We start from the raw sequence: 17,060 nt of genomic DNA, 5'->3' as shown, positions 1-17,060 counted from the left end.
CGTTAGGTGCCTGATCCCGAGCCGGAGCTCGAATCGGAGCTCGAATCGGAGCAGGGGCAGGGTCGGAGCCGAGCCAGCCTTGATCCTCGAGCTTGAGCCAAGTCGGAGACCGGAGACCTGGAGACCCCGTAGCTCGCTCACAGGCAGCACTTACACTCCACTAAGGAGCAGCAGCAGCTTCCAGAGGCATCCAGCACAACTAAAGCGTCTAAGCGGCTAGAGCGGTGAGGAGCGGCCGGGGGGGGCTGAGTGGGCTGTGTGGCCGAGGTGGTGTGCGGCAGAGGCAGCAGCGGCTGTGTGTGGCTGAAGTGGAGTACGGAACAGTCAGAGCGTGTAACAACATAGCAACAACAGAGCTCGCCCGTGTCCGCGGTTACAGCCACAGATAAGACCAGACCCGCCCAGCTCACCACCGCCCCTTTTTTCTTTTCGTTTAACAACCTCCTCTACTGCCACCCTCAATATCTCCCCTGTGCACAGGATTAAGCACATGATTGTAGATTTTATGACGCAGCAGGCCAGGTAGTGAGAGTGATTGCAGCCGCTGTTTCCTGTTTGGCGCTGTTGCTCTTGCTGGTTGTGAAGCCTCCCGTGCAGCACCTTAATATCCCTGCAGCCTGGTGGGGGAGGAACCTGGAACCAGCGTCAAGCGGCTAGCGACAATTGGCTGAGCTGGCAGCTGAAGCCGGTAGCTGAAGCAGCCGTCATAGTGAGGCCAGGGATCTCATGCTCTTTCTTGCCCTTCCTTACCCTCCTTTGCCCTCCTGCTGCGCTCTGCACCAGAATATAGCGCCATCCGTATAGGTGGTCAAGAGGGGGTCGAGGGTGAGAGCATAGTGTTGGTGGAGGCGGATCCAACAAGAAACAAGTAATGAACAACGGACTACAAACTAAGTAACTCGAGGATAACGCGGCTAAACCTCGGGCTAACAACGGAGCAGTGGCCGTCGCTCCTGCTACCGCCGCCCCTTATGAGATCTGTGGCAGTGGAGCGGAGCGTGGAGAAGAGAGCACGCATCCCCCAGACTGCAAAAGCGCTGAAGAGTGATCGACTGAACTCTATTTTTTAGCCCAGTTACCTCACCTTTGAACAACACCAACCAACTTCTTAAGTTTGGGAGCGCGGCCCCAAGCGAGTTAGTGGGATCAAAGCAATTAGGGATGCGTTCTGGGAAGATAAGATCATCAGGCGCCCAGACCAAAAAGACACGCAAAACACAAGCATTCAAGGCGCAAAATATTAAAGCACAGACAAAGGGACTAAACCAAAATCAAACTCTTATCTCACCAATTGCACGGATGTTTGAAAAGTAAAAAAAAATACCACAAAAATTTGAATTCCTGACCGACCCTACTGGGGTATTAATGTCAATGGATTCAGACACATCCAAACATCAATTGCAAACCCCAATTGAACCGACAAGACCCCCTGTGGAAACAGGTATTGATATAAAAGATATAGAAGATATAGAAGCTTCAGTGAATGGAAATACTTTAATCAAAGAAATGGAACCTAAGAGTGGAGAAAGTGAGACATGGAACTTAGGCAAAGAGCTAATATATCATACTACAATGCATGAATCACTGCTAAATGATATAGAGACTCCAGGTATGGCTAAAAGAGAGATTGAAGAGTCAATACTAACTACTTCTATGTGTCAACAACCCATAGATTTGGAAAAGCCAATCCCATTAGAAATTAATGTGAATATTACAACTAAGATGAAATTTCATGAAACAAACAATAAGGTCACCGACAACACAATGGCTCTCGCAGTAGATTCTTCACAATCAAACAAGCTTGAATGGGAGCATAGAAATTCTGTAGGGGAAACGTTATTACAACCACCAGCGGAGGCCGAAGTTGGTAAAACCAAAAAACGGAAAATGTATGAATCAGGAAGCAACGATTTGGATATAGCAAAAAACCACGCGGAAGAATCTACACCGACAAAAAGTCTTGAAAGCAATAATTTATCTCACAGGGAAAGTGAGCAAAACCGTGTAACATTGAAAGATCAGGATGTGTCTTGTCCAATCAAAGATTCTAACCCCTCAAGTGGGATAAAGGATAAAAGAGATTTGGGAACCACTTGGGACATATTCTATCAAACTTCTACACTAATACTAGAAGCACTGACATATCAGTCAAGCAAAATGGATACACAAATTGATATACTCGGAGTAATGGCTAATGCAGTTTCTGGAATAGACAGAAAGTTGTCGGCGTTAAACTGCTTAATAATTAAAGCCCAAGAACATGCAGCAACAATTTACTCGGATTGTCCCTGTGAACCAATCATAAACAAACTTTCAACCATACCCGAGGTAGTAAATACCATATTGGAAGATGTAAAAGATCTAATTCTTATTAAAAACACAGGCAAAATAGTCGGCGTTGGTCAAACCACACAGCCCGCTGAAGATCATAACAATATTCAAACAACAAAAAAAACTAAATCTAAAGAGGTAAATATACCAAAACTTCAAGGAAAAACGGTAGGGCAGAACGTGGATACCGAAACACCACCTGCAGGCACGCAAAAGCTCATTGGACACACAATTACAGAAAAAGATAAAATCAATTGCCAAGGATACAAACTCTCAAAGAGACAAAGGAAAAAAATCCGTAAGGCCAGAAATAAGCTAAGAAATCAAAACACTGTAAATGTATACCCTCCATCAGAAGAATCCCAGGATTCTGATCCGGAAGACTTAATCGAAGAAGTACCACCTCTGATAAATACTGAGAGGGAGGAGATCCAGCATGATACCGTGGGCAAGAGCGTAAAAGGTGGAAAATATTACGATATCTTCAAGAAACAGACCGATAATCAGACTGAAAACAAGCTAAATACCGCCACTGAAATCAAACCGAATGATAATGTGGCCAAAATAATCGGTGGAAATTTACCCCCTGGGAAGAAAATCCAAATACAAAGTAATCGGAACGGATCTCAGGAACCAATGTTAAGTAATACTCATAATGGAAATGGATGTATAGCCTGGAATCATCCATGCAATATTCATAGTGACTCTAATGATACTCAAAAGGTGCCACCTGAAGTTGAGCCTAACACCTCATTAAATGGAAGAAAAACCGCTCAGGCCTAGGGATACGGAGAACAGTTTGTCATGAAAAAACCAACTTCTTGAATGATCCATCCAAAGGGAAGATTACCGACCTGGTATGGGAAATCAACCAGAAGACACTGCAACCGGTACAGAAATAACAAGCAAAAAGAGGTATACTGGAGATTACCACAGTAACCAAGAGGATTTAACAATTACAAAGACTGCAGAAGACAAACAAATTATCATTAAAACTATGCAAAATAAAAGTGAAAACAAGTTGGAATCAATGAATAAAAAGAAACTGGTACAAATAATATTTACACCAGTTTACAACTCAAGAGGTTCTAGAGATATTCTGAATAGAGGGAATATCTTACAACTATTCAAATCGATTCCTGAGTTGGAAAAAATAACATCAAAAGACATTGAATCAGTGGGATTTGCACATGACACGGATGGCTCTCGCCCACACACAGTCCTAACGGTCAATACCCCTCGTTTAGCGGAACACATTATAAAACAGCAAGAAATTTTCGATGGTTGGGGGATCAAAATTGCTCACCCACCGGCCAAACCTTACCCGAGCCCGTTTAAAAAGGATCTCCCAAAAAATGCCCATAAGGAAGAAAGAGACATTCCAGTATACTCAATATTAAGAAACCCACAGGGTAGATAACACCAGAGTATAAAGGAGAACCCGGAAGAAATAAAACTGTCAGAACCTCGGCAATTAAATGAGAGTTGGATACGGAATGCTCTGCATGATCTCTGACCGGATAATAATCCTAACAAACTGAAGGAACGGAGAGACCATGGCCAGCCGCTAACCATATGTTCATGGAACATTAATGGACTGGGGAAAAAAATCCAAAACGCAGAAATAGATTCCCTGTCAAAAATCTACCAAATCATATGTCTGCAAGAGACATGAAACACGGAAGCCTTCTTCTTTCAAGGCTATAAAGGATTCTATGTACCAGCTATCAAATATACCAAGTTTGGACGCCCAAGTGGGGGCCTGGCAATATTTATTGGGAGGGACCTCAAAATCGATCATGAACAGCTGGACACTAACAACGCAAATATACAAGCTGTTAGGATAACAATGGGACATGACAACTTAAAAAACAGAACTAACTTACTGATACTTAATATTTATATTCCACCAAATCAGACATCACGCAAGAAGATAAGTTTTGAACTGGTAACATTCCTGCTGGAACAACTTATGATTGATCCGACTATCAGTATTTTAGCCATAGGAGATTTTAATATTAACTTGTTGATTAAGTTGACACAGAACGATTTGGTTCATTCTCAAAACTATGAATGGTCCATTCCGGAACAATCATCGGATCAGAGTCCAACTCCCAAGGGAAATGTAATAGGAAAAAACATACTGATGGATTTGGAGGCAATGGGATTACGTGTCCTAAATGGAAGGTTCCCAATGGATCAACCGCCCGGCTGGTCATTTCACAACCACGAATCTAAATCAAGAATTGACTTTACATTAATGTCATTAGACATGTATGACAAAATTGGTTCCTATCTACTTAATAAGTGAATCGACAGTGACCATAGCCAGCAAATAGTGGAATTGTGGTTTGATATCTCTAGACATCAAAGTTATTTAACCACACGAGGACAGATCATGTCAATTAATCATAAGAAACTGATCTGGAATCCGGATAAAAAATATGTTGTGGAAAAAAAGGCCCAAAAATTGGCATTTGATTGTTTTGAGAAGCAAACAAAGCAGACAGTAATATTATGTTGGGAACAATTTACTGAAAAGGCAGTAGAGTTGGATAACACAAATATGACTAGTAAGAAATCGAAACTCAGGGGAAAAAAAATAAAAAATGATAACAAAATCAATCTACCCCACACTATTAAAAAAGTGAGGCGGACTCGTAACAAGCTGAGGAAACAACTTACCAGGATGCCGGATAATGAAGACGTCGTTATACAACTCAGAGATACCAATAGTAATTTGAGGAAATTAATATGGTCTGAAAAAAATAAAATCCAACAAGAGCTATGGACAAAAAATTTCCACACCAGTAATCAAACAAATTCTAGAGAATTTTGGAAAATGATTAACGAAATAAACAGACCAAACAAGCATGTAATAGCCTCGCCAATAACAGAAGAGGACTAGGTAAGGTTCCTTAAAAAAACTCTTTTCACCAAAATAGAAGAATGCACCAACGGTAGGGGCTACAAAGAGCCCACTATTAGACCAACTGAGACGGATCTGGTGATAAAATTTACAATCGCGGAGGTAGCTAACATAATTAAGAGACAAAAAAATGGAGCTCCGGGTCCAAACGGTATTCCGTTTGCCCTATATAAAGAGGACCCCCTATTATGGGCTACTTATCTGACAAAGGTTTTCAACGAAATTATCTATACAGGGAAAATAGCACAATCCTGGAGAGGATCACTTATATCGCCTGTGTTCAAAAAGGGTAATTGGCAATTACCGGAGAACTACCGTTTGATCACACCCTGCAAGATACGGACGCCAAGCTTTTCGCATGTCTCTTATTATCAATTCTTTCAGACTGGGTTAAGGAAAAATCAATATTACCCCCTAACCAAACCGGCTTCATTAAGGGCTTAGGCACCACAACCAACCTGTTAATTTTATCAGTTCTAATGGATAAGACTCTTCTTAATAAACAGTCACTTTATTTTTGTTTTGTCGATTTCAGATCGGCCTTTGATTTAGTAAATAGGCCCCTCCTATGGAAAAAACTGGAGGGCTACGGAATCCCAGGCTCACTACTGACTCTCATTAAGTTACTATACTCTGACAATTGGGTGAAGGTTAGGATAGGGGATGGCGGGGCCATGACCCAAAAAATTCCGGTGACTCGTGGCCTTAAGCAGGGATGCGTGCTCGCACTTTTACTTTTCAATCTATTTGTGGCCAACCTTACCAACGCATTAAATGAGGCAAACTCACATCCACCTAGGATAGCCGGAAAACAAATGTCTAACTTGCTATATGCAGACGATATGGTTTTGCTGAGCCACACAAAAGTGAGACTGCAGAGATTGATCGATTGTACACTTAAATATGCAAAGAATAACCAAATGACAATAAATGAGACAAAAACAAAAATAATGGTTGTGACAGGAAAAAAAAGACAAAAGATGAAATGGTTGCTGGGACAAACACATCTAGAGCAAGTGGAGAGTTATCGATATCTCGGTGTCCTTTTCAATGAGACCGGAAGCTTTGTACCACAAAGGGAAGATATTGCAAGGAAGGCTAATAGCTTGATTGCAGCATTTAGAACCCTACAAAAGAATCTATCTGCATTGTCACACGGGCCACTGTTAAAAATTATAACTGCCAAACTACTACCATCCTTAACTTACGGTGGTGAAGTGCTAAATGGGAAGGATGCTGTGCTTATCAACAATGCTGTAGCAAAAACTTATAAAAAATGATTTACCCTACCATGTAATGCCTCACAAGCACAAATAAGGATGGAATTTGGTATGAACAATCAACTATATGCCCGCCAAGGCCAAATATTGAAAGTTTGGAATAGAGTAAAAAATGATCAGGACAATCAATTGTCTATAGCTTAGTGGAGAGAGGTTAAAGATAACCAGAAACTGCAAGCGTGGAAATATCTAAACAACGCAAAAGAAGAATTTGGAATATCAGCAATCTGGGAAAACACTATAACGCAGGATAGCTTTAAAAAAACAATCAATAAGCTGGTAACTCACCTATCGCTGCTTAAAGACAAAGCTTTGTTAGCAAAATGCAAGCATTCATGGCCAATCATTAATGGCTACAAAAAAAACAAGTCCAAGCCTACCTCCATACGGCATGGTCAGCCCAAAGTAAGCAAACATTTATAGGAGCACGCTTTGGTGTATGGCCAGGTTTGTGTCATCTCCCACCCTGGAAACCAAACGAGGGCAATATGCTATGCAGACTTTGCAAGGGGGGAAAAGAAGACATTGTGCACTTGGTATGTTTGTGCCCTGTTATAGCCCCAGAAAGGAGACTAATCCTCAGGAGGTTGCTCAATGCCCGAAACATAAGAACCTGTAGACAAGCAGTAATGGCCTGTCTAAATCCGAATGACCTACCAATGAATGTTGCTTTTGTAAAAATTTTAAATGTGATTGCTAAAGGTCATAAGGACAATGTCATTTAGTTTTACAATTTTTATTTCTTTATTTTAATTATTTTTAAGGTCATTTACTATTTGTATGACGTATAAATGTGTATTGATGCTTATACTTTCTCTAAGGTCATATTTTTGTAAGATTTTAATTAATCAAACAAATAAAAAAATAAACTAAACTAAACTAATCCTTAAACAGTTTATCACTAAGGGACAGATCTAGTTGATGGTTAAAGTCTCCTAAGATCATTATCAAATATGCTGCTTTTGTTGTACAAATAGATTCCAAATCTTTCTCTAACAAGCAGAGTTGTACTTAATAATCTACTATTACTCCTGGCTGAATATAAACGTTGATCACAAAAATGTGGCTGTTGTGAACTCACTGTTTGTCGTGATTATACCTTATTTCCAGTCCTGTGTACGTGTGGCATTTCTATTGATTTAATATTCTTGCCTGCCACTTCACAGGTTTATCAAGAGATAAACCAGAAATTACTTTTTCAAACCATTTAGAAACAGCAAGCATTTCAAACAAATATTTTTATGATACTAGAATAATATTGTGAGAAATCTGGCAGTACTGGAAAGATATGCTGTGTTGTGTTCTAATTAATATAGCTGACAAACTGCACATGTTTTCAGTACACTTTTTCTGTAATGTATTTATGTGTTTTTAACTGTGCCACAAGCTCATTACGTGCTCCAGACTTTCTCTGGAAGGTAGCTGATGATTATCAAACCGTTCTCATTTAATTATTTTAGGTTTTGAGACACATTGAGCAGTTTTATTAATTCATTAAGTACTCTTCCATGGCACACTATAAGTTGAAAAGAGCGCCTTTAGGCTTCGTCTAGGCACTGCACATGGTAAAACCTGGTTAATACCGTGTATTAAACCCAATGCTAAATTATAGTAGGCATATTGACACCACAAAGAAAAAGATAAATTCATCGTACATTTACTTTCACATTTCAAAAAGAAGTTGCAAAATTAATCAAGTGACATGCATGATGTCATTCCCGCCAATAATCAGTGTAGGTTTACTTTCATTGCATCACCGACAGGTGCAGTTAGTGAAGGCATTATTTGAATAGCATTATCTATATTCATCACCTAAATTCCTTTCGGTTGCAGACTTGTCCTATCTAGGCATAATTTGCATTTGTAGTGTTTATTAAATAGCACAAAAGCCCAACCTTGAGTGTGTGTGTGAAGTAACAGTAGATGTTGTAGCACCCAGGATAATGTGCTGCATGGCTACACAGTTACAAGCTCCCAAAGGCGAGACCTATTGACTATGCCAATGTTTGTTATCTTTGAGGGAGATGTTTTCCTAGGGCTTCACTTAGTATGTGTGGTTATCTTTCTGCCTCTGTTAGCTATTCCCTAATGCATAAAATGAGATGGAAATTAATTGGTTTCAGTTATATCTGATGTGTTGGATTTTCTGCATTCTATTACATTGTCATTTGCCCCTTCTGTTTCCAAAGGCCTTAAATTAATGCTGGATTCCTTCCCGTCACAGTTCTCTTTTTGTATTGAGACGTTAGACACTTTCTTTGCCGATGAGTTCAAGTTGAGAGGCACCTGTGACTGGTTTGTGATCTCACTATAGCTGGGATCAGCTGATTTAGCTGTATTTGATACTGCTGTTTTCCCTGTGGGATTGTGATATTATTTGTGGCAACTTTGATATGTTCTGTGTGACTCTTTATTTAAGATGGGGTATGTTTAGTTCGTCTGCTGGGGCACTTAAATTGTTACCTGTTCCCGCATCAGATTGGTGAAATATTTGCAGATTATTTCGAAGTACCTACATAATGAGACGTCACTAATATCTTGTTTATCAAAGTCAGTATGTAATGTTGTACCCTGGGCAGCTGTTTCTTTTACTTCTTATCTCCTGCATGTGGTTCATTATCAGGGACAATATCTGGTTGTGTACAACATCCTCATTATTGTAGCTTATCCTTTGTGCTGATTGTAATTTTCTACATTTTGTTGTGGTTGTCTTCTTCCCGGGCTGAGCATATTCTTAGCTCTATTCTCATTTTCATGTATCGCTTTAAGTCTAGAACGAATTTGCTCACTATCTTTGAGAGGGTTATTAATTTGTCAATGAGTGTGGGACAAGAGCAGTTGGCTATTCTGTCTCTCACCTCTCCTTTTGCCCTCCTTTTTAGTTCGAACCTGGCAGCACACTTGCGCTGTCTTTGAGACATGCAGTATTTACTCTGTGGGCTTTGAACACGCCCAGCGCTTTTCATTCTTGTTTCGTCTGTTTTTCAAAATTCCTTTGCTGTTGTTGGTGAATAGTTTACATTTGTCCCACCTTTTGGCAGTATTGTTCCTGGCTTCGAAATTCCTTTGCTGTCGTTGGTGAATAGTTTACATTTGTGGCAAAATGCAGTTTACTTTTCTGGGGAAAACATCTGAAGGGGCATGAGTGCTCCCTGACACTTCTGCAGGCCTCTGCTTCCAGCCTCCTGCTACCAGCGTCAGCTGCTTCAACTCTTCATCACATCAGTCCTTGCTTAGAGCAGCTGACAATCCTGTAAAACGAAATGTATACTTGCAGCCGCATCAGGTCTGCCCAAAGAAAACTGCAAAATACTGGAACCAGCAGAAGGGACACATAAGCCTCCCTTGTTGGCTACTTTCTACAATGCAAGCCAGACTGACTACATAATAAATGTACTGACATCTCACTTTTTTACCGGAGTCTTGTATAGCACAAACTTGGCCAGAAAGTATCAGAGCACATTACATGAGCACCAGTTGTATTACAGATGGACACATTAATTTTTGTTTTGTTGTTGTTAGGCACAGATAGATTGAGTAATTTGCCCAGAATCACAGGATGTTGAGCTTCCCTTTTTTCCTACTCTTGGAAAGACAAGGGCATAAGGGAAGTAATTTGGTTATGCAGCTGAACCAGTGTACTCCACTGGCCCCAGAATATCAATAGGAAATGCCTTCCAGTGCTGTTGGGGCATGCATCACCTTTTTGGGAATGTCCCTAAGTATAGGAATCCCCTGATGGACCTGATCATCACATGGATGGAAATTTGATGTGGGATGAATCCATTTCTCCTCACTCACAAATCTTTAGTTACTGATGTCTAAGAGGTACATCAGAACTTTTTGACATTTCAGTTCTTTGCTGCAGCAAAAATAGAATAAGCTTACTTTGGACTCACTTTGCTGCTATTGTCATGAGAATGGATCAAATATTTTTGCTCTGTATTCTTAAACTGGAATGATTCAGAGTTGGATAATAGTGGAAAACCCTCCAATATCTGAGGAAGTGGTAGATTCAGGTAAGAATCCACCTGCGGAATTTCCTCCATGCAGTAAAATCCACTGGTGGAGCCTCCTTTAATGCATTTGCCTGAAATCAGAATCAAGCCTTCGATTTAGCAGAACTGGTGTGTCCCTTTCACATTGTGTAAGCAATATTTTGCCATCTGGATTTAGCACTTCTTTAATAAATGTGAATATTTTCCATTACTCCAGCCCCCCCCATGTTTTGAGTGATTAATCTGTCACCAAACTGGGATGTAATAAAATATGCGGTGCAAAACCAAAGACACAGAAGCGAAGGCATAACTGGCTCAAGGATAGCTCGTCTTCCTGACACCTCAAGGACAAATGTTGTTACCTTTTTAAGATGGAAGCCCTGAATAGTGGTGTCCTTCACACAAAGATGTGGTATGCCAAGAGGAGCAATACTGCTGTAGCGCTGTATCTCATGGATCACGGCATTGGTGTATGGCAGCTTCTTCCGGTGTTCATATTGGATGATTTTGTTGGGTTCAAATACATCATCAAGCTCTCTCTGAATTTTCTCTGGGGAGAGATATACAATAGTTACTAGTGGGAGATGCACTATGGACTACCCATTTTCCCCTCTTCTCTTCCATCATGTTGAAAGGATTCAGACTTGTGGCATTCACAAGCTCTGTAACTCCTGAATAGGAGCATATTCGTGTTTCTCTGAGAATTTGACAAATTATAATATTGATAATCTAGACTTTTTGACAGTACTATCTGCAAGTTGGAAGCAGCTGAGGAAACCCAGAGGCCTGAATCATTGTCGCAACCACATAAATCCACATCAACACCAAATGCATCTAATTTCTTTTTCTTAATATATGTTTATTTTATTATAAGAATTCAAACATGATGTAGCATATATCATTTAGCATATTAAGTAATGGAGGATATTACATATGTATGCATAAAGCATGCAATGCCTTATCTAACCCTAACTACCATCAATGCATCTGATTTTCTGATACAAAAGTGAGAGCAGCAGTGAGATATTTGGAATCAATAAATAAGGTATTTTGTGGACCTTGGAGGATAGCCTTGATAAGGATGGACAATCGTCACTGTGACCTAGTGGGCATTTCATGGATGACTGTCCACATCAGAGATTTATGATGGCAGAGACAAGAGTAGCTCTACTACTGTGAACACAATGCTTCACCGAACTCAAATTAGAGGAGAGAAACCATGAGTTTGGTGAGGCTGGATCACAGCTGGTTTGCAGTTGTGGTACCATTCTGCCAAACTCTAAATGAGGCCCTAGGTGTGTTAAGAATGCAGATGCATATTGTGGGATCAGGTAGTGCTCTCAGCCCAACAGGACCGCTTAAGACTGCCACTTTACTATGGTCACTGATCAAATTATAGCATGGAATCTGCTGTCAAAAAGAGGGTAGAATTTAGGTAATCTATGGACAACCACCTCGAACATATGGATTGCATGGCTTGTCCATTGATACAAAAGCTGGGAGGCTTATGGAAGTGAAATGGCAATGACTGTAGGCTTGGAACTAGATCTTGCCTATAAGCAGGTGGCAAGAGCTGCTCAAATTGTGCCCTTGTTATGGGTCTCTGTAGCTTCTAAGCCATTTGTCAGAAATCTTGCTGGCAATGTAGTTTGGTGTAATGTGCTTTGGTTCTGATCTATTTTTATCAAGCCACAACGGTGTATATTAAATTATTAACCCATGTAATGTGGTTTTTCTTTTGAAAAATTGCTATTAAAGCACAAGTTTGTGCTCAACTTTGTACTTGCCACTTGTTTAACAAGTGCAGTTTTGTTTCCTAGATGTGATTTACTAAAGCCTACAGCACTTTGGAATTTGAATTCCGAAGTTTTAGGGGCATATTTCAATGTGGCGGGTTGGACCGCCGACCGCTATTGCGGTAGTCAGGAGATCATCCGAAAAGCAGTCGGCAGTCCGACCGCCGGATTAGGATGCGACCGCCATGCTTGCAGTCATAAAGTGCACTTTAAGACTGCAGCTTGTGCTGTGGTCCAGGAATAGGGCCAACGCGCAAGTTGCACTGTTAAAGGGCAGGAAAAGGGCTGCAGCACAAGCTGCAAAGTTCAAGAGGTCTTCCTGCATATCCATGCACCTTGTGCCAGGCATTATGCAATGACTGGCACACAGTGCATGGATGTGTGTGGGGGCACCCAGGGCCCACGGAGGACAGGGGGCCCTGTTGTCCATTTCCGTCAGGCTTTTAATGGCGGATGGACTGCCATGAAAAGGCTCTCTGAAAGAGACATCGTAATCCTGATGGCAGTGCCTGCCTCAGCACTGCCGTTACTGGAGATTGTGATTCCCACCACCGCCCCATGGGGATCAGTAGATCCTATCGGAGGTGGTGTTCTTCCCTCCATCTGACAAGGGTCCGACTGCCTGCATCTTTATGCGGCAGTCGAACCGAATGGCTGTCTGATGGTGGGACCGTCACTACGGCCTGTTGAGGACAGTCTCACCAACAGCAAAATCAGGCCCTTAGTTTAACAAGCATTGTGGCAAATGTAGAGAAAAGGGTGTGCAACCAATCTAAACTATGTATTAATGCCGTTGTTAAACGGCAGTCATATGTTTATGGACACCTGGCGATGTGTATACGCAAACACCAATATGACTGAACTGTGTATATGTCCTCAAAAAGGTATTGATTTGGGAATGATTTTGTCCATGTTCTGTGCATCCCATATTTATCAAAAGGTACTACACTCAGCATTTGAATGAAACAGCCTTACACAATTGGAAATTGGTTACTAAACCACACTTTCTTCTTTAATGGGGGAATTTGTGTAAAACAAACATTGCGTCAAAGGGCAGCAAGATGCTGTACCTAGCAAACACATAGAAAGCAAACATTGGAGGCTAGAGGGATGGGTAGGCGAGGCAGGCACGTCTCGTGCAGTTAAGAGCGGTGGGCCAGGGGGTGGGGTAGGAGGGATTTGACATACGACGACGAGTGAAATTTAAATTTAAAAAAAGAAAACCATGTCCCTCGTCATCGTATGTCGAATTCCCATCCACCCCACCGCTCTTACCTGCACAGGCTTCACCTGAGGTGAAGGTGAGATAAGGAAAATGTGCAGGCTAGTATTGGAAAGTTACCAGGAGACATATTGAGACTTTTCCTTCTTTACAACTCTTAAGGAAAGGGCTGTGGTGCAAAGGGAGAACATTCATGAGTAATCACAAACACACACACACACACAGGCGCAAAAAGACACACACATACACGCAAAAATAGACCTGTCGGATTATGCATTTTTTTGAGATTCTTGGAAATCCAGCCTGGCAATGGATGTGCCCTTAGTATTGTGGTTGCCACTGGGCACACTGTATTTAAAAGCTAGTGAGGACAATGGAGCAGTGCACTCCCAAGTCGGTATCACGTCAATAAGGAAGCCTGATCAGTGTCTTCGTTGCATCAATCTTTATTATAACAATCCATGTGGTTAAAAACAAAACATCAGCCAATCCGTTTCGGTCAAACAATTGAGTCCAAAATATCTTGTGGACCAAATATTGTGCCAAGAATATCGAGGACAACAATATTATGAAGGTAAGTTTCTATAGGTAAGCAAAGTTTTACCATACCATATTTCAAATATATGTACCTTGACAATATATCGTCACAGTCCGTAGATGTGGAGTTAAGAACAGTGAATCCATACTCACCTGCATGCACTTACCTTCTCAAAATTTTCATCTTTCATATTTCTGACACAATATTCTCTTCACACAATATCTTTGTCCTCGATATTCTGTCATTGATCCACCTTCATCACAACCAACAAAATTAAGTTAAATGTTGCCTTGACCCCGTTAGATGTATATCTGTGCCATCGGCACAGGCGAGAGAGCAAACACGGAAGTCCAGACTTCCTCTTGAACCACCCAAGTTTCAAACCGCTCAATGTAGTACTTTCCAGCAAGACACCCAAGAAACTAGTAACAATATTGTACTGAAAGAGGCAGAGTCAGGCAAAACACTAGAGCCAAACCAGAAACAAATGGGACAAAGACCTAGACATCCTGTTTACAAATGAAATATGGGAAGTTACTACCAAGTAGTAGGCTCAAAGTTATTCACTGTAGACACCTCCACAGAACATACCACACACCTCCATCCATAAATGGTGCCTTACACAAGATTCAAGATGTAATCAATCAATCATAAGATTTGTAAAGCGCACCACTCACCTGTGAGGGTCTCAAGGCGCTGGGGTGGGAAATGCTGCTATTGCTCTAAAAGCCATGTCTTGAGGAGTTTGCTGAAGGTCAGCAGGTCTTGGATCTGCCGTGGGTGGATGGGGAGGGTGTTCCAGGTCTTGGTGGCGAGGTGGGAGAACGATCTTCTGCCGGAGGTCGCTCTTCGGAAGTGGGGGACTGTGGTGAGGGCGAGGTCGGCAGAGCGGAGCTGGCACGTGGGGGTGTAGAAGCTGAGTCGTCCGTTGAGGTACGATGGTCCGGTGTTGTGAAGTGCCTTGTGTGCCTGGGAGAGGAGCTTGAAGGTTATCCTCTTTTTGACCAGGAGCCAGTGCAGGTCTCTCAGGTGGGGTGTGTTGTGGCTGCGGCGAGGGATGTCGAGGATCAGGCATGCAGAGGTGTTGTGGATGCGTTGGAGCCGTCTCAGGAGTTTGGCCGAGGCTACTGCGTAGAGGGCGTTTCTGTAGTCCAACCTGCTGCTGACGAGGGTCTGGGTGACCGCTCTTCTAGTTTCAGTGGGGATCCACTTGTAGATCCTGCGGAGCAAGTGGAGGGTGTTGAAGCAGGAGGAGGAGACGGCGTTGACCTGTTTAGTCATGGAGAGGGTGGAGTCGAGGATGACCCTAGGTTGCGTGCGTGGTCGGTGGGTGTTGGGGCAGTTCCCAGTGTGGTCGGCCAGCAGGAGTCGTCCCAGGCCAAAGGGGTGGATCTGAGGATGAGGACCTCTGTCTTGTCCGAGTTCAGTTTCAGTCGGCTGTTCCTCATCCATTCAGCGACGGCCTTCATTCCTTCATGAAGGTTGGTTTTGGCGGTGTGGGGGTCCTTAGTGAGGGAGAGGATCAGCTGGGTGTCTTCAGCGTAGGAGATGATGTTGAGGTCGTGCCGACAGGCGACGTGGGCGAGCGGTGCCATGTAGATGTGAAACAGATTTGGGCTGAGGGATGAGCCCTGGGGTACGCCGCAGATGATCTCAGTGGTGTCAGAGCTGAAGGGGGGAAGGCGGACGGTCTGTGTTCTGCCACAGAGGAAGGAGGTGGTCCAGTCCGGGGCCTTCTGTTGGATCCCGGCGTTGTGGAGGTGTGTTCGTAGTGTGTGTTGTAGCAAATGCCGAGCAACAGATGCATTTGTGCATCTAGCAGGTGACTATCCCTGAGTGCAGATCAACAGATATCTGGTCACCAAGTCTACAGTACCCATTGCAGTCTGAGGAGGAACTAGCCCATAAGGAGTAATGAGCGATATATGTGTCAGTCATGTGTTCAACCAGAATGTAACACTGTGTACAGGGGTATGATGTGGGGGTCTTTCAGGAAACATCATCTGTTATGCAAATATTTGCTTGTGTTTGTTAATGTAAAAAATAAAAGCATAAATAAAAAATGAATAAATCACCCTGATAGAGTATTCCTTAAAAGGGGCCATTCAGTGAAGTGAAAAGCAGCAATTTACTCTACCCAGTCCAGCATCTCTATCACCAATAATATGTATTCTAGAATGTCGCCTTGCTTGGCAGCACCTGTTGAGTTTTGAAATGTCCTGTGACGTGCTATTTCAAATGCTATAAAGGTTTTATGTTATTGATTTTTCTTGTCAACATGGTTTTAACTACAGTATTTTGTAGGTCAAATATCAATATTCTATTTTTTTATCATGCTGCTACATAATGGGTGGAAGCATCAATAGCTGTTCTCACGTCCACCTGGAATCTGCAATCACAATACTTTTCCTACATGTGATAGAATTTAAAGATTATGCACATTGGTAGACTTGAATTTTCCTTTATTCACCAACTCACCTTGTATATCGGGATATTTTACCACATAAAGCAGGGCCCACAGGAGTGTTGCAGTAATTGTGTCTGAGCCTCCAAAGACTAAGTCCAACACAACTTGAACCAGGTTGGCCTCATCAAATGCAGCTTTTGGATCATTTTTAGTCTGCAGAGGAAAGAGTTTCACTCAATAAGTTGCTAGTACAAATCACATAAAGCACCAGCATTGTCAAACAGCTGTCTTCCTGATTTTGCACCTATTATCCACAATCAGGGCTTCACACTTCATAACACACCGACATCAGACTGGCACACTTACTGTTCTGTTCTTCAGTTTCGACAACTCTACTCTAGCCAAGCAGTACCAGAGGGATCTGCACTGCTGTCAACAGAGATACTCCGTGAGAAAGCAATCTATGTAAGATGCTGCAGCAGTGCATAGATTGAGTGTGCTAGCTGCAACAGTGCATAGAGTTGGTGTGCTAGCTGCAGTAGTGCATGGAGTTCGTGCG

The 17,060-nt window shown here is 42.2% G+C and overlaps 1 protein-coding gene across 1 annotated transcript in view; it reads right to left on the bottom strand.

Moving 5' to 3' along the window:
- The window catches only part of LOC144791172 (cytochrome P450 2J2-like), a 309,092-nt gene that overhangs the window by 81,175 nt on the left and 210,857 nt on the right, over window positions 1-17,060 (bottom strand). Inside the window, exons 5-6 of the mRNA XM_078665822.1 lie at window positions 16,573-16,714; window positions 10,901-11,088 (exon numbers count right to left, since the gene is read on the bottom strand). Of these exons, the coding sequence (XP_078521948.1) occupies window positions 10,901-11,088; window positions 16,573-16,714 (330 nt within the window). The remainder of the gene's footprint in view (window positions 1-10,900; window positions 11,089-16,572; window positions 16,715-17,060) is intronic.

This window comes from Lissotriton helveticus, chromosome 11, assembly GCF_964261635.1.
Source record: "Lissotriton helveticus chromosome 11, aLisHel1.1, whole genome shotgun sequence".
Lineage (NCBI taxonomy): Eukaryota > Metazoa > Chordata > Amphibia > Caudata > Salamandridae > Lissotriton > Lissotriton helveticus.
Note: the sequence above shows the minus strand (reverse complement) of the source record. Positions and strands in the feature narration are given on the sequence as shown.